General features: G+C 49.1%; 1 protein-coding gene across 9 annotated transcripts in view; it reads left to right on the forward strand.

Annotated features, from left to right (window-relative positions):
• Positions 1-17394, forward strand: part of AGAP1 (ArfGAP with GTPase domain, ankyrin repeat and PH domain 1) — a 305411-nt gene that overhangs the window by 62931 nt on the left and 225086 nt on the right. The window contains exon 1 of one of the 9 annotated variants that reach the window (XM_040068856.2): positions 492-1964. The exons of the other annotated variants lie outside the window; for them this stretch is intronic. Coding sequence (XP_039924790.1) covers positions 950-1964 — 1015 coding nt within the window. The 5' untranslated portion in view covers positions 492-949. Of the gene's footprint in view, positions 1-491; positions 1965-17394 lie in introns of those variants that run through there. 9 annotated transcript variants of the gene reach the window in all.

A 17394-nucleotide genomic window follows, 5' to 3' on the forward strand; every position in this document is an offset into this window, starting at 1 on the left:
CGGCCATAACCTAAACCACGAGAAGTTTCACGACAACACGAGAAAGAACTTCTGTACGTTGAGGATGGGAACGGGCTGCTCAGGGAGGCTGGGGAGTCTGCCTTTCTGGAGCCATTTCATCCTCACCTGGATGTGTTCCTGTGATATTTGCTCTAGGTAACCCTGCCTGGGCAGGCGCTTGGACCGGATGTGACCTCCAGAAGCCAAATCCGTGCTTGCGGCTTGCTGATGCTGCTGGCAGGGGAGCGTGAGGTGTATCCCTTTCCCGAGAGGAGGTGGCGGAAGGGAGTCCGGAGCGCTGTGCTGCCGCTCCCGGGCGGGCGGGGCTCCATTCCGGCGCTTGTTTGCTGCCGGCTGGCGCGGCCGGGCCCCGCCGCTCCGCTGCGCGCTGCCCGCCCCGGGGCGTGCGCCGGGCGCTCCGGCACCGCCGGCACCGCTCCCGCGCGGACCTTCCCGCGCCCGCCGCGCCGCCGGGGCCGCCGCGGATGCTAATCGGATTTACCCGGCCGACGGGGCAGCGGAAAGCCCGGCCGGATCCGCAACCGTGCGGCCGCGCTGTAAACAATGAGCTCGGAAGCGGCTGCTGCAGTTCCCGTGCCGTGAAGAAGGGAGCCGGGCTCCGCGGGAGGAGGATGCGTGCGTGGATGTGAGCCGTCCCTCGGCGCCTCTCCGGGATGCCGCTGCCATGGACGCCGGCCGCCGGCGGGGATCGCAGCCAGAGCCCGGCCTGACCTCGCCGCAGAGCGGGGTGTGACACCGGAGCTTTTTTTTAAATTAGTATTTGTTTATTTAATTTTTTTTTTTAACCGGGTTGCGGTGGTTTGTGGCTCTGCGTTTCCAGCCACCCGCGTCTCTCCGTCCATCCATTCATCCACCCCTCATCCATCTATCCCTCCCTCTCGGCGCCGATGCCCGCGGTGGCCGCCGCCGCCTGAAGGGCAGAGCCATCATGTACCTCCTGGACAGCAGCGAGCCGCCGGCCGCCGCCTCCTCCCCCGAGAGGATGCAGCGGGGCACCCCGCAGAGGAAGACCGTGTACCGCATCTCCGTGACCATGGTGAAGAAGGAGCTGCTGGGGCCGGAGAGCGGCCGCGCCGGCCCCGAGCTGCCCCGGCGCGGGCGGAGCCGCCCGCCGGGCTCCTCCAGCCTCACCAGGGCCGGGCTGCTGCTGCTGGAGGAGGAGGAGGGCGAGGAGGAAGGCGAGGAGCGGGACACGGTGCCCAGCCCCTGCGGCTTCCGCACCTTCAGGACGCTGAGCACGGGGCAGCTGGAGCTGGGCCGCCTCAAGGTGCCGAGGAGAGCGGGGCCGCCCGTGCCCGGGGCGCCGCGGGGCAGCGCCGGACCCGGAGAAGCCGCGGCGGCCGCCGCCGCATCCCCGCCCGGGGAGGAGGGACACAAGGACGGGGGGTCCGAGGAGCCGGCCCCGGAGGAGCGGGGCCACAGCCCGCGGCGGCAGCCGGGGCTGCTGCGGCGGAGCTTCAGCTTCAGGCACTGGAGCGGCGGCGGCGGCGCGGAGCCGGCCCGGGTGCGGCGGCACAGCAGCTCCGGCTGCCTGCCCGGGCCGCCGCCGCCCTCGCCGCCCGCCGCGCTCCCCGCGGAGCCCCCCGAGAAGCGCAACACGCTGGACGTGGGCGAGGTGCTGAGCCAGGCGGACCCGCTGTCCCGGCTGGAGCGCTGGGAGCGCAGCAAGAGCAAGAACCGGACGCTGGATAACAGCGACCTGCAGCGGCTCTCGGAGCGGCTGGGCCGGGAGGGCCCCGCCGCCGGCACCGAGCACCGGCTCCTGCGCTTCTTCAGCGGCATCTTCGCCCGCAGGGACGGCCCAGCCGCACTCTTCGGCAGCCCCCACGGGCGCTCCCCCCGCAGCAGCTTCTCCAGGTCCAGGGCTTATTTTAGCAGCCTCAGGAGAGCTGCCGTGGACATGCAGTCGAGCTCCGAGAGCATCAACGGGTCCCCCCATAAAGGTGCCCGTCCTTGGCTCATCTGGGTGGCTCGGCATCGGTGCTGGGGGTGGGGTCAAGGGGCTGTTAGTTGCGAGGAGAGGGAGATGCTGCACTGGGGTACATCAGGGTGGAGAAGACCTGGCACAGGGTGCCCATAGAAGCTGTGGCTGTCCCAGCCCTGGAAGTGTCCAAAGCCGGGTTGGATAGAGCTTGGAGCAAGCTGGGATAGTGGAAGGTGTCCCTGCCGATGGCAGGGGGTGGAACGAGACAGTGTTTAAGGTCCCTCCCAGTCCAAACCATTCCGTGATTCTGTGGATACAGCGTGCGTGGAAGCACATGGTAGCGCAGCTCTGCAGAGCACAGGTCAGGCTGCGTGTCCTCCTGAATCAAAAATCCCTCTCTGGGGTGATTGGTTGTGCATTCTAGGACAGCAGAGTGAGGCGAGTGTCACTCGTTTAATAATGGAATAGAAGCTGGAGTGTTGCTGTAAATAGGTCACTGGGTGGCCCAGTGCTGCACAGCAGCGAGACTTTCTGCTTTTGGAAAGACTTCTGTAATCTGAAAGATGGGTTATGTTGGTTAGAAATGGGCACTGCTGGAGAAGTGAGTGAATACTGGTGTAAATGTCCCATAAATCCTAAATGTTCGTTGTAATAAAAGAGCTTGAACGGAGTTAGATGTTTTTGAAAAACACAGTACAGGCTCAGAAGCTGCACTCTTTGAATTATTTTATTATATGAGTCATTTTATGTAGCTGTGTACAAATTAGCCAGAGTGTTTCTAGTCTAAGTGGAACTCAGATAGGGAGTTCTGGGGGTTTGTGAGTCCCTCAGATACAAGAAAAACTTGAACAAGGACCTTACTGTGGGATGGAGGTACCTGACTGTGGGATGGCAGGGAAGAGCTGACGAGCTGCTTTCTGTGAGGATCTGGAAGGATCCCGGTATCGTTGGCTGGGACGTGTCAAACCAGAAATGCTGGTTGTGGAGCTTCATTGTGAGACGGTGCTTTCTTCTAGCTGTGCTTTCAGGTCTTTAATAAGTATCTGTGATGAAACCTTTAACCAGCAGTTATAGTTGCCTTAGAGCACTAAGTGCTTATCAGGTGGCAAATGATCTCTGAGTTGCTGCTTTTCTGAAGATAGAATTCTCAGTTAGGTTAAGCTTTCATAAGGGCCCAGGTACAGCAGAGGATGGTGTGGAGTTGGGCCCAGGTGCTTTATTGGGGAAAGCAATAACCAGCTGCCAGCCCCGTCCGTATCCAGAGCTCCTGCTGCGAGTGGAGTGTGCCCAGAGTTTGAGGCACGAGGAGCAGAGCCAAATATTTAGACCTAGTAACTGAGGACTGCAAGTTTTTATTGATGTAGAGGCATTCATGTGGGCTTATAATAATCTTGACGGAAATTGTGGTCTGACCTTGGTTAAAGTTCAAGGTAACCACAACAGAGAATTACTTCATTCGGCTCTTTATGCCTGTCCTGTGCCAACACACTCCAACTCTCGCTCCCTTTCCGACTGCACACGGTCATATACTGGGAGCACAGTCCTCCCAGCCTGAGAGGAGACTTCAGTTAATCAATAACTCTTGGTACACAGCACTAAGATGTTCCAGAGAGGTCCTTCCTGTGCGTGCCACTACCAAATTTGTCTGGTTCAATGAAGCCTTGGGGCTTGTTCTCCAGAAAATGTGTCCCTGTGGCCCAGCCATGTGGCTGCAGTAGGCAGCAGTGTGACAGGCTTGTGTCATGGGTTAGCAGGCCTGGTGTGCTCTGTTTGCTTCTTTTTTCCCATAAAATTGCAGCTTGGGAAAAAAGCTTGTGCACAGCTCCAGTTAGAAAGCTGAACTTGAACTAATTTGTCTTTAGTTTCTCCTGATGTAGAAAAAACGTTGAATTCGATGCTATGATTAGCATGCCAAATATCTTCTGATGTTCTAAGGTTGGAACAAGCTGCTGTTTGGCCAGAACTTGTCCTTTGCTTCTTTTAGTTGATGTGGAGTTGGTGTGCTCCTGACAGTCCTGTGCACAGATTCTGGAGTAATTGCAGACACAGGTGGAAGCTTAATTTCAGTGTGGGTTTTATTCCCTGGAAAGTTGAAGAAATTCTTCCCTGTGAGGGTGGGCAGGCCCTGGCACAGGGTGCCCAGAGATGCTGTGGCTGCCTCTGCATCCCTGGAAGTGTCCAATGCCAGGTTGGACACTGGGGCTTGGAGCAGCCTGGGACAGTGGTAAGTGTCCCTGCCCATGGCAGGGATGGAATGAGATGAGTTTTAAGGACCCTCCCAACCCAAACCAGGCTGTGATTTTATGGTTCTACACTTCCTTCCCTCATGGCCTTGGTGTTCTCTGGTGCTGTGCAGGAGTCGTTTGATTTTGTACTTGCAACAAAAAGCCTGCCTAGGGTCTTAAGAGAAAGTAGAAGTTTTAAAAAATGTATCTTGTTGGCATTTTTAGCATCAAATATTCACCCAGGTATTGCGATATCTGCTTGGATGATATTTCCTGAAAAGAAATTGCTTTACCTACCGCAGTCAGGTACATCATCGTTTTGAACAAGTTTTTAAGCAGAAGAGTGAAGAATTTTTAAATCTACATGTCTTTGATATTGCAAAGTCTGACTTAAAGGTTGATTTTTGGCTGGGATCAGTCTAGAGACCCTCAGCAGTTACTCATGCTGTCACTAAACAGCCCTTGAGCATCAAGTCTTTTCAAAACTTTCCTACCTGCAAACCACATTTGCTGTGATATTGTTGGCCTCAAATCCTATGCAAGCAGCAATTCCCAAAACTTTTGCAAGGGGAAACAGGGGATCCATTTATTTGAAGGAAGAAAGGTTTTCTGTATGCATGACTACTATCCCCAAAGGCAGAAAGGGAAACTTCCATAAACTTCAAGCCAGAGAAGTTATTTTTGCCGTAAACCATTTAGAAGAAGTCATTAAGGGGAATGTCATTCCTCATCTAAACTTTTTTCTCCTTGAAGTTTTCATTAATCTTTCCTCATGAGAGGAACTCTTGCTGCTCTGGAGGAAGAGGAGGAAGATGTCTCTGAGGCTGTGGGGGGTGGTGTGAAAATAGTTTCTTTTTCAGTGGTTCTCACTTGTTTTGAGATAAGTTTGTTTGAATAACCTCTCTTTAGGATATACTAAGCAGATTTGGGTATCAAAATTATTGACTATCAAAACAAGTATCATTATAATATGATAAACTGCTCTTTTGAGGTTTTTTCCCCCGAGGTTTTAGAGGAGTTAGTTTTAAGCTCTTATCTCAAATTCTCTGCATCTTAGAGTCGTGGGAAGCAGGGGAAAGCTGCTGAGTGATCTCTGTTGGAGGTCTCTAGCCTTTCCTTGCGAAGCTTCAGTTGAGATAGTTCTTGTTAGTTCAGTGTCATCTCCTTGCTGCCCTGGTCACTGCTCTGCCGTGCTGCTGGCTTTCCCAGGGCAGCCCAGTGAGCCCCATGTGCGCTCTTACGGATGGGTGGGCAGAGATCTGGAGCATATGAGATTGGAGCAGTAAGATGCAAATGCACTGGAGCTGGTCCTGTGTGGCTCCCTGGGTCATAGCTGCAGGGTTTTGGTGCTGTGCTGGCATAAGCATAATCTTTTTCAGCGCTGGAGAGTCCCTGATTTTCATGAAGTAAAAGATGCCTAGGACTCTTTCAGCTGTTTCGGTTCTTGTGGGTGTCATCTAGAGGTTGTTATGAAAATAAAACCCAGCAGATAAATAGATTACATTTGGGGTCAAGCATTTTAAAGCATTGTCTAAGAGGGTTTTTTACTATTATTTATTGGGTAGGTCTCGTGTCAAGCAAAATGAATGCCAGCTGCACTGATAGAGCCAGGTGATTAAGAACTGAACTGGTATTAAGGTCACTGGCCGAATTAGAGAATGAGATGGATTAATGTTTGCACAATATTGGTGTATGTGCCAGCTGCCAGCAGCTGTGGTCTTTGCTTTTCTCTTAAAATTGGAAAGAAATGTAGAATTTTAATGCCTGTCTGCTATAAACTTGACAGTTAAAAGCCTGATGGCAATAACGGGTAACTTTGTTGGGACAGATCACTGAATATTTCTGTGAAGTGTTGTGCAGCCATTCATCTCCATTCCCTCCCAAACCGAGCTCTGTAAATTAGTGTTCTGTTGTTTTGCCAGGGATCTGCCTGTTCCGTGGTTTGCCACTCCAGGTAACAATGTGTTTACCTAATGAAGCTCCTGCAGATGACCAAAGCACAACAAAGGAAAAGAAACATTCAGAACATTACATTCCTTTTCCTTTCCTCCTAATCTCTTGCCTTGAATCTGAGGTTGCTCAGTGTGAGGAGAAGCCAAGTGCCAGCTCCTGCCCTTGAGTCACAACAACCACTGCAGGCTGAGGAAAGAGTGGCTGGAAAGGATCTGTAAGGAAAGGACCTGGAGGTGCTGGTCAAGAGCAGCCAAAAATGGGCCAGGTGGATAAAAGCCAGTGACCCTTGGGCTGTGCCAGCCATGGTGTGCCACAGCCCCAGGGCAGGGCCCGGGCCCTGCTGCGCCCCTCCAGGGCTGTGTGCAGCTCTGGGCCCTCACAAAGAGCCACACTGAGGGGCTGGAGCCCCAGGAGAGGCTGAGGGAGCTGGGAAAGGGCTCAGCCTGGAGAAAAGGAGGCTCAGGGGAGACCCTGTGGCTCTGCACAGCTCCCTGACAGGAGGGGACAGCCAGGGGGCAGGACGGGCTCTGCTCCCATGGAACAGGGACAGGAGGAGGGGGAATGGCCCCAGGCTGGGCCAGGGGAGGGGCAGGGTGGACATCAAGGGAAATTTCACCATGGAAAGGGTGCTCAGGCTTTGGAAGGTTCTGCCCAGGGAGGTTTGGAGACTCCATCCCTGGAGATGTCCAAGGAAGGCCTGGATATGGCCAGTGCTCTGGGCTGGGGACAAGGTGGGGATCAGTCACAGATTCAACTCCTTGGCCTTGGAGGGCTTTTCCAACCCAAAGGAGTCTGTGATTCTAAGGAGCATAGGGCTTCTCTGGAACTCTGCTCATCCTGGTGAGTCTACAGGTACTGGTTTACCAGAGGTGGAGTCTGTATGTGAGGTGGCAGATGAGCTTTTTCCTGGGACCAGGGGAGGGTTTAACTTGCTCCTAGTTGCTGCATGACTTGACTGCAGTTCTTTACTGGACGTAATGGCCATTTTGCCCTGCAGAATGAAATTACTGGTACCAAATGCTGAACCCTTACTCGCTCCAGTGAAGCAGCCAGAACATGCCATCACTCCCATTTCACAAAATACAATTTCAAAGCACTGTAAGTTCATTAGCAGGGCTGCATCCAGGTCTTGGATTCCTAGATCACCACTGAAGAACCACTTGGGTGTATTTGAATGAGCGGTTTGGCTCTCTGCTGCGGAGCAGAGCTAATTTTGATCCTACAGAGCTGATGACCAGCAGTAGTTGAACGCTGATTGCCCAAGTACAACTCTCCCGTTACCAAATAATGTGAGTGTAAAAATATGGTGTGTACTGGGGTTTTCTTTGGCATGGCCATAACCTCAGGAATCGGTGTTTGGAAAGTGGGGAGCAAATGTTTTAAATGCCTGAATATTCCTTTTCGCTTTGGGCTGCATAAGATTTACCGAGAAACCATTAATGCAGACTGTTAATGTGCTGGTGTTACTTTTGATAAGTGGTGTTGGGATTTCCCCATGGCAACCGCAGTAAACACACAGCGAGAGAGGCGCTTTCTGCCAAAAACCACAGAATGGCTTTTTTCATGTGCGAGGAAAAAGAAATGTCACTGTACTGAACCCGTGAAGCTATCATCTATTCTGTTCATGAAAAGCATCCAGCATAAAGCCATTATCTTGATGGGAGTTGAAAACGGGGCGTTTGATGATTTTGATGGTTCGGGCTGGTACATAATGACAGTGTGTGACAAATACTTGTGCTTTATTGACAAAATAGCACCAAATGTTTCCTTAAAGCAAAGCAGGCGGCAAATGCCAGCGAGAGAATAAGCAAACAGTGCGCTGTAGCTTTCTACAGTCTTTTTTTGATCATCCCATGCGACATTAATGGTTGGCCTTGTCATTTATTGAGGTTTCTTTTGGGAATAAGAAGGGAAGCAAGGCAGAGAGACCTGCAGTGCAGCTGTTGGGCTGCAGGAGCAGCTGTAAGGGGTTTGGAAGAGGCAGGGACTAAGGGCAGCGTGTTTGTCGTGAGGCTCACTTGGTCAACAGGTCTCATTTGGAGGGATATTTGTAGAGTGGGTTCTCTTAAGGCATCATTTAACCTCATGCTCGGTACTTACTCTCGTGTTTTGGGTTCTGTTGAGGCTGCCCAGACGCAGATGTAAAGGTCACTTGTCTGAAGGGGTAACCCAGAGTAAATCTCTCCATGTATTGAGATGTTACAGCAAGGGCTTTCTGAGGAGCCCTGTAGGATCTGGCTGCAGTGTGGGTGCAGTCCCTGGGATTTACGAGGTGGGCACGTTTGTGTTTCCTGGCTCTAAATGCTCCATGTGGGTGGTACTCAAAGTCTTGCTTTGAGAAATGTTCCCCCTGTATTGCCTGATACCTGCTATTTGTGCCTTGATTTTCACTAGCCTATAGATGGAGAGAGCTATTGAATTAAAGATTCAGCAGTATCAGTTCTGGTTACATCAAGCAAGTTGGATTTTTAAATGAATTGATGATGTGTCTCAACTGCTGAGCTTGGGGAAGTTCATTTCAGCTTTGAAGGTACTTAATAAGAAATAAATTCAAAGTTTCTTGGGAAAATCCCAGTGTTAGTAGAGGTTCCTTGTTCTTCCCGCCTCCCATTTTGTGAATGAAGCCTCCCAGCAGATCTTTCCTACTTGGAAGGATTAGATGCTGATGTTTTGCTACTTAGATATGAAGGGGAACTCAAATACTGTGCTGAGTGCTGCCAGCTCCTGGTGCTTCCAAGTGATTTATAATCCCTCTTTGTTTGCATGTATTTGTCTGTCAGCTTGTCTGGCTCCTTTGACAGAGAATCTGGATTCCTAAAAATGCTGGGTTTAGGACTTGCTGTGTATATGCATATACAGATATATGTGCGGGGTTTGAGGAGAGGGTTCTGCATCACTAGTGTGAGTTCTTTCCCTCTTATTCCCATAGCAGTGCCAATGTATTAAACATAAGGAAAAACTCTTGAAAAAGTGGGTGCTGAACCAATCGGTGCAGCTGTATTTGATTTGATTTGTAGGGATGTGTAAGGCATTTATGGAGCTGCCTCTCTCCTTAGTTTCTCTGCTGCTTCTGTGGGAGTAGATGTTATTTGGGTGTTAAAAGCACAATATTTCGCCTTAACGAGTTACTGTTTGCTCTCACTACTAAGTGGCACTTCTTTTCTGAGGCCGAACCCTGGGAAATCAGTAGTGGCCCTTAACGCTGCCAACGTTGCTCTTACGGGCGTTCCTGCAGAGGTGATGCTCTCCCTCCTGCCAAAACCAGGGGCTCCCAAACCCCAAAGCCTTCTCTGGGGTGGGTGTCAGAACGACAGAGTGCCTGAGACATCTCCTGCTCTTCCAGGGCTCGTGTTGCGTTCGTATCCGGGGGAAACTGCCTGGGAAACTGGGATGTTGACCCAACTGTTCCTTATGCAACATCCTAATTCAGAAGCTCCTCTGTTCAGAGATACAGAAATATTTGTGTTGGCAAGGCAACAGCTTTTATGCCTTGACCTCTGTGTCCTGCAGGGAAAAAAAAATCCGATTTTGTGCTCATGGAGGACACAATGTTTAACTTTTCTCCACTCTTAATTACTGAAGCTGTTAAAATGGACCGTGCATTGCTCTTCACGGCTTTCAGGGGATTGTGGTCAGGGCTTGGAGAGAAATTAAAATTTTGTCTTCTCTAACGTGACTTGAAAATCACCTGTTCTGCCTCATCCTTGGCTGCAGAGTGTTGGTTTCCTTGCTCAGGCTCTTCCTCACAGTCCAGGTGGCCGATCCTCGCTGGTTATCACTGTACCCCTCTCACATTGTGTCCTCTTGTCCCCTCCTCACGAGGAGCTCATCCCATCCCACCCCTGCCATGGGCAGGGACACCTTCCACTATCTAAGGTGGCTCCAAGCCCCAATGTCCAACCTGGCCTTGGACACTTCAGGCATCAGGGGCAGCCACAGCTTCTCTGGGCACCCTGTGCCAGGGCCTCAGCACACTCTGAATCAAGAATTTCTTCCCAATATCTAATCTAAATCTTTCTTTTTTTACTTTGATATAGTTCCCCCTTGTCCTGTCACTATGACTTTGTAAAAAGCCCCCTTATGTACTCAGAGTCCACAATGAGGTCTCCCCCAGAGCCTTCTTACATCCTGGCTTGTTAAATTTGTCAATGAATAGTTTGTTTTAATAAAAAGAGGCTAATTTCTGCCCTCAGAAGAAGGTGTTATCTTTGATTTTGTGCTGTTGGCCAGGAATTTCCTCAGATTTCCAGCATGGTCTCGGGCAGCCTTTTGCTATTTTAGAGCTAACTAGAGATATTTTTAATTCCATGCAGAGTTGTGCATGGTAGGGTTGTTTCCCAAGGGTCAGAGGAAGAAGAGGGCAGCTCTAAAGGGCTTTACTGAAAAAAGATGTTTTAAAAGTAATGTTCTAAAGTCCCTGGGACTGAAAGGGCCTCTTTCAGCTCCCCTTTGCAGAGCCCTGTCTCAGTGGGGTCACCTGGGTGTTAGTGAAATGCCTTTGAATGCGAGCAGTTCTGGCCAAAATATGTTATTTTTGTATCTGATTCTAATCTCTCGAAAATATGGTAGCACGTCTTAAGTCTTCAAAATTCCTGTCTATTTCTGAGTTAGCTGGGAAGCCACTGCTTGGGGCAGATGATGGTATTTATATTCTGCTTCTGGGCGAGGTGGGGATGGGGCCTTCCAGGAGGGGAACAGAAAAAAACCCTTTCTTTTCAGTTCAGATATCTGCAGAGCTTCCCGGGTGACTCAGGGTGAGGCTGTTTGAGAATGACAGGCTCTGAAAAGAGCAGGTTGGGATCAGATGAAAGAGGTGGATGTTTGACTGCGTACAAAGATGTGTAAACAGCTTGATTATTTCTGTACGGGTGCACCGGAGGCATGGAAACGCCGGGAGTCTGTTTGGCTGCGTCGAAAACTTGTGGGAATCCTTCCCTTTTGCCCCTTCTTATCTCTTGCTCTTGTGAACATTAAGGGTGGGCAGTGAAAAGCGAAATCCTGCGGTTGGTTTGCTTTAGTTCAGACTTAAACATTCCTGAGATTATTGCCACGTTTTACTGCTGCCACCTGCTTTGCCTCCTCACTCCCGGGGCTGAGGAGGCTCTGCGGAGCTCAGGTGTGTCTTCTGCCCGCTGTCTGCCAGTGAATCACCTGCTCATGCAGTTGACCTCCGGCCCTTTGAACTGACTCTATTTTTAACCTAAAGCAGGGTGGAGAATTCGTGCTAGAGGCTGATCAGACGGCGCTGCAAGTCATCTGAAGACTTCATGTTGCTCTAACTGCCCCCTTCCTGCAGGAAACAGAGCTGTGGAAGAACTTGTTCTCAAAAGCACTTTTGAGAGATGCCCAAATTAAACCAAACAAATATATATATGTAGTCTGTGTGTGTGTGTATATATATATATATATATGTATGTTTAGTCATGGAATCTGAAAGTTTTTCAGTTCAATTGTGCCTGTAAAATAGAAGCACAAAGGCTGCTATTTTATATGAAGGCTGTAAAACTTTGTTTTCTAGTTTGGCAGATGGTTTTATTCAGTTTAACTCTGATCAAGATATCACAGCTATTTCTGTCCTGAGGTGGTTGTGCAGTGTTGCCTTGCTTCGCTTTTGTGTATTTCTGCCACAACGGCCAAGTTACCCTTCAGTGGTGAAGCTAAAAATCAAGAGGAGCCCTGTCCATGTGTCCCAGGCCGTGTAAGAGCAGTTCATAACCCCAGATGCCCTTCCCAGTCTCGCAGCTTACTGACAGAAACAAATAATCTTCCCTTGAAGGACGGTGGGGATTAAAGTGCGGGCCAGTGTTTGTCCTTTGGCTGTGGCACATCTCTCAGCACCGGTCATTCTCGTGCTTCTTGATGTTTATGGAGGCTCCTTGCACCTGGAGCATTCCTGACCCAGGTCCTGCTGTGCATGAGCAGGATGGCGGTACCACTCGTTTCTTCTTCCCAGCTTCTCCCACCTAAATCCCAGGCAGAGCGGCACCAGGGTTGGTATTATCCTTTAAGGAGGGAACCTTTCTCTTGGGTGGCTTTTACTGGCAGTGTTCACCCGATCCGTTTGGAACCCATCCACATTTGGGGTGGTGAAATAGCAGTGCTTGGTTCTGAGGGACCTTTGTGTCCCTTCTGGATGAAGTCTGAGGGTCTGCAAGGGAGCATCTCAGGAGCAGGACTTTCCTGGGATTGCTTTGGTCGAGGGACCAGAAAGCTGCATTTAGAATAAGGGACTCCAGAGCAAAGTGGGATTTATTTGCTGTGTTAATTACAGTTTTGATCTAGGTAACTGTTAAATGATGTTATATTAACTCCTTCCTGTGATTAGGTGCCTTTTGCCATGAAAATGGAAGCTCTGATTTCCTTGTGGATTATGGCTTGCAGTCCCAGATGTTGTATTTCACACTGTGTCAATGAAACTTGAGTATGAAATCCCTGCAGGCCGTCAAGGTGGGTGTGGGCACCTTGTGGGCTTTCACCTGGGAATCCTTTCATTCAGGTGCCTTGGAAAGAAATGAGCACACTGAAGGAGATTGTTCTTGGAGTCCCTCCTGGAAGTTTCTTTGGCAGGAGCACAGGCCGTGCTTGTCGAGCTTGGCTGCAGTAACCAGGCAGAGGTGTTGGGGTGAAGCTCCTCTTCTTTATACTTACAGGATACGTTCCTGTCACAGCTTGCATTAACCTCTACCCTCGCCAAGTATGTCAGGAATTGACTGATAACAAATCCCTTTCCATCCCCAAATAAAGAAGGAATGGAGGGTGAGCCGAGCGTGCCTGCTCTGCTTCGTATTTTTAGGGCTCCCAGGCTGAGAATCAGCTGTGTCAGTGTGATGCTGCCCATAAATAGTGTGGATAAACTATGGAGACAGGTTGTTGTTGCGTGGAAGAACTGCTGGAAAACCAGTTTGGTGTTGGGGGCCTGACAGCGTTTAGTGGGTGATGGGGCTGGTTATGGTGTAGTAATGATTTCTAAAATGTGCGTGGCCCTGTTTCCACAAGCACAGCACTTCCTACAGCTTTCCTTCAGGTGTGGTCGGCTGCCAGGTCAGTGTCCTGTCCCCAGATACCCCACTGCAGGTGTCTGCTGGTGGCTTCTGGGTGTCTCTGTCCGTGTTGGCTTGTCCAGCCTCCTTCCCCGGCCCATTCACAGCTGCCGCTGCTGCCCTTGGGGAATAAAAGCAGAGGAATTGAGCTGTTGCTTGCCTCCTGCAGGAGGGAGCTGTGTTACCCAGCCGAGCTGGAGTGAGCTCTGCAGATTCGGGATGGAGAATTCCCGCTCCCACGCTTTCTGTGCGTTACACTGTTACGCTCTAAGTAAAAAGCTCATTTCTTTCTGGACCCGATCTGAGTTCCTTCCCTGCAGAATAATCCTAGGAATGTGTCACTGCCGTCATCACAAACACTGCTGGCCTTGGCTGTTTACATGTGCTGTCTGTCCCTGTCCCCCAGCGCTGGCAGCACCAGCCGTCCCCAGGGGAGGAGGGAGGAAGGGTTTTGTGCAGTGAAAACGGAACAAAGATCACAGCAAAAACATAAAACGTATTTTTTCCCTGCTAAGATCAATAAAAATGGGTTTCTGTGCATTTTTGCCAGTCATTCGGATGATGAGCTTTGATAAATAGTTGACCAACAGGCAGCGGGTGCTGGATGAGAGTTCAAGGAGCCTCATGTAACCTCCACAAAGGGCTTCCCAGATAAACCAAGGCTAAATTTGGGCTCACACCGCTCTAGTTTAGCTTATCTTGTCAGCTCTTGGACCCTTTTCAGCCAGTCTCAGAGGATTTTTTTTTTCTTAATTCCCTTTCTTCAATGGCGTGGCATTTTGGGGGGATTACATATGATTTATTTCCATATATAAACACATATATGTAATATATATATATATTCTATTTTTTATATATATATATACACGTGATTTTTCCTATAATGTAGAAATGTGTGTCAAATGAAGTCTGCTTGCAGTGCCTTTATTTCAGACACATTCCTCTGCATATTTAATAATTTGATGGCTGTGGCTAAGCTGGTGAGCTGTGTGATAGACTTTGGAGTCAGGCTGTGTCCTTGCTCTCTGGGTTGGAAATTTTTGAGTAATAAAGGCAGTTGTGTTTAACTCCAACTCGTGAAATCACTTAAAGTGAATTTTACCACCTCTATTTCTTCATGTCTGTTTAGTGGAATATGCACCCAGCAGGCCAAACCTAGGAAAAAGTGATTGCAGAACCAATAAAATCAGCTGGGTGTTGAAATAAGCAGTTTTGCAGCATTCTCACTTGGGTTTTTTTCCTTCATTTCAGTGTCATGTTTTTTCCAGTGAGGATGACTTGTGCTTAAAACCTTGGGCCTCGAAGTAGTCGTGAGGCTTTTTGTTGTTTTGTTGGGGCTTTTAAGGGCATTTTTAATGATTCTGTCACAGATTTTGGCAGCATTTTTGAGGAGCATTTCCAGGACACTGTAATTGGTACACGAAGTGGGAGCCAGTTTGTGTAAAATGCAGCTTGAATTACATACAGCACAGCTTTTGAAGTCTTGAGTCTTTGAGGTTCTGGTCACCTGAATTTTCAGGAAGGAGTGTGGCATTTAATTCCTGCAGCAGATTTTTGAGCTGGAAACTCTATGGCTGCTTATGTTAAAGTGAGATTTAAGTATTGGATTTTCTTGGAAAATACCAATAAAAGCTGGGGGAATCAATGCAAAACCCCAAAGGTCAAGCTTTCAGTAGACTCGTGTGCTGTTCATAGCTTTTGTCCCTGGGCACGTTATAAATCACTTCTGGAAATAATTTGGGAATTACTGAGAAGAATTTCAGCCGCCTTGATGGTGTGAGGAAGAAGCATCCTGTGCTGAAGCAGCCTTGAAAGAGTGGCATCCCATTTCTCCTTCATTGTTGATGCTGTTTGGGGGCAGGCAGGGGTTTGGGGTGGTTTGGGGTTCCTCAGCTCGGCTTTAGGTATTGCTCTCTTGATAAAGGATCTGCTTTTAACTCCAGGGGCTCTCCCTCCCCAGCATTTTTTGGCCTGGGTAGTGAGATTGATTTCCTGGAGTGTTGTGGCATGTTTAACGCGGATGTTTGTCCGTGATGCCAGTGGATGTCATGTTTTTGGATAAATGACTGACTTTCTGAGGATCTCATTGACAAATGCTTAATTGTAGCTTCAGAATGCTTCATGCTCACCGTATGTCTGTGTTGGGGGAGACACTGAGGTACAGGCTGTCAAATACGGTGTCTGTATCAAAGTATTCGAAACTTACATTGCTTGTTCTTTGGTTTATGCAGAAAATCTCCTAATTCCTCGTCTGATTCATCACGGACATTTTATTCCTCAGCTATCACTTGGGTAATGTCAGCTTTCCATTTATTGCGCTGTGATTTCCGATAGTTCCTTTTTGAAATTCAGCGTATTTCCCTTATTTTTTTTTCAAAACCGTAAGGACTGTGGTGTCATCTCTATTTAATTTAAAAGATAAATGCCTGACTCCGGGGAGTTCAGCTGTCTGAAAACACTTTTAAAGGTACATGAGGTTTTTTTCCTCCAGGTGAAAATGCTCCAATCCTTTGTTGGAAGCAGGAATGAGCGTGGCAGATGATGAATTCTTGGGAAGGGTGGAGGGACAGCCTTTGTCACCCAGGCTGTCTGCAGGGGTGGTCACACTGAGGGTCACTCAAGTGGCACAGCAAAACCTTGTGAACAGGCAGGTCATGGGTGTTTTAGGGTGCAGTGGTGCAGCACTTGGGGGCGGCCAGAGGTTTTCATCCCTTGGCGTGAGATGCAATCCTGAGCAAGGGTTTCGTTCAGAGGCACAATTTGCAGCCTGAAATCCGTGGTGGGTTTTTTACTGCATTTATCTCAGGCTTTTCCTTCATATGGAGACTGGTCCCTACAGAGATTTCTTCATTCTTTGGGAACCCTCTGTGACTGCCTGCCTGCTTTTTTAATGGGCAAAAACTCATGTAATGCTTCCCTAGGTAATTTTGTTCATTCTTCTTGTGTATTACAGTGCCTAAAGCAATTGAATAGGTAACATATCTGACATCTTTTTTTCTGCTGTAGCCTTGGTATAATTTGCCATGACAGTTGCTTTAGAGGTTTGCAGATGACGAACGTGTCTGGTTGTAAGTACACTGTAGCTACTTAGAATAAGGTTGGACTTGATCTTGGAAGTCTTCTCCATTCTGAGTTTCCATGGTGATTTCGATGGGGATGCAGATAACTTTTGGTGTGTATCCACACAGCGGCGCTGGGATAGAGCAGGGCATGTTGATGATGCTCAGCTGTAATGCTGAGCAGGGTTAATGAAAATCACCTCACAGGGAGCACCTGGGCAGCATTTCCTCCGAAGGAGGCAGCATTTGAGGAGCCTGGAGGCGCCTCTGGAAGCAGGGCTGTAAGGGCTTCGTGGAAGAGAGCAGGTTGATCCCGTGTGAGGTAGTGTTTTTAGTTTGTATTGTCTGCTGTCCAGCTTTTTCATCCAAACAGTTGTTTTCTTGTATAAAAATAGTGGGCTTGTGTGCAGCCTTTAATTTTGTCATGGAGCCTGGTAAGGTGATTCTGCTTAAATCCGCCGTGAGCCTTTTCTTAGCCTCCTGTAGATCCTACCAGAGGGAAGGGCAGCAGGATGTGATCCTCCTACTCTTTTGGGTTCCCTGATAAAGCTCCCAGTGAAATGGCCAGGCCTAAAATGATGTGCAAATATTCTGCTCTTGCCTTGGAGGCTGGCACCAGGCAGATAAGGGGAGCAAATTGTGCTGAGATATTCATCTTGTGGTCTGAATAAGGGGAGAATGAGTTGGACAATAGGGATTATCTGAAATCCTCATTCTGTACCTTTTTCTTTGAGTGCACAGGATGAGTGGAGCTCAGAGCAACCTGGTCTGGTGGAAGGTGTCCCTGCCCACGGCAGTAGATGATCTTCTAAGGTCCTTTCCAACCAAACTATTCTATGATTTTTAATAACTGCAAGGTGCTAAACTGGAAATATGTTTTTGTGTAAATAAGCAGGAGCTGCTAGAACTGTTCACCCTGCTTTTATTTAATGGTCAATCTTCCGTTGCATAGCCAGGTGTATCTTGTCAGATCCCTGACTGTGGTCTCCTCGTCTCCCTGAATTGGTTTAGTTTGCATAAGTGGTGGAGCACCACTGGTTGATATTTATGTGAGTCAGCAGGGACGTGAATGGTGGGTGGTTCTCAGCCCAGGAGGAAATACTTCCACAGCTGATAAAGGTGAGGTGTTAATTGGAGCCAGCTGGGATGGATGGCATTATTGCCTTTGCCTT

This window comes from Hirundo rustica, chromosome 7 (genome assembly GCF_015227805.2).
Source record: "Hirundo rustica isolate bHirRus1 chromosome 7, bHirRus1.pri.v3, whole genome shotgun sequence".
Lineage (NCBI taxonomy): Eukaryota > Metazoa > Chordata > Aves > Passeriformes > Hirundinidae > Hirundo > Hirundo rustica.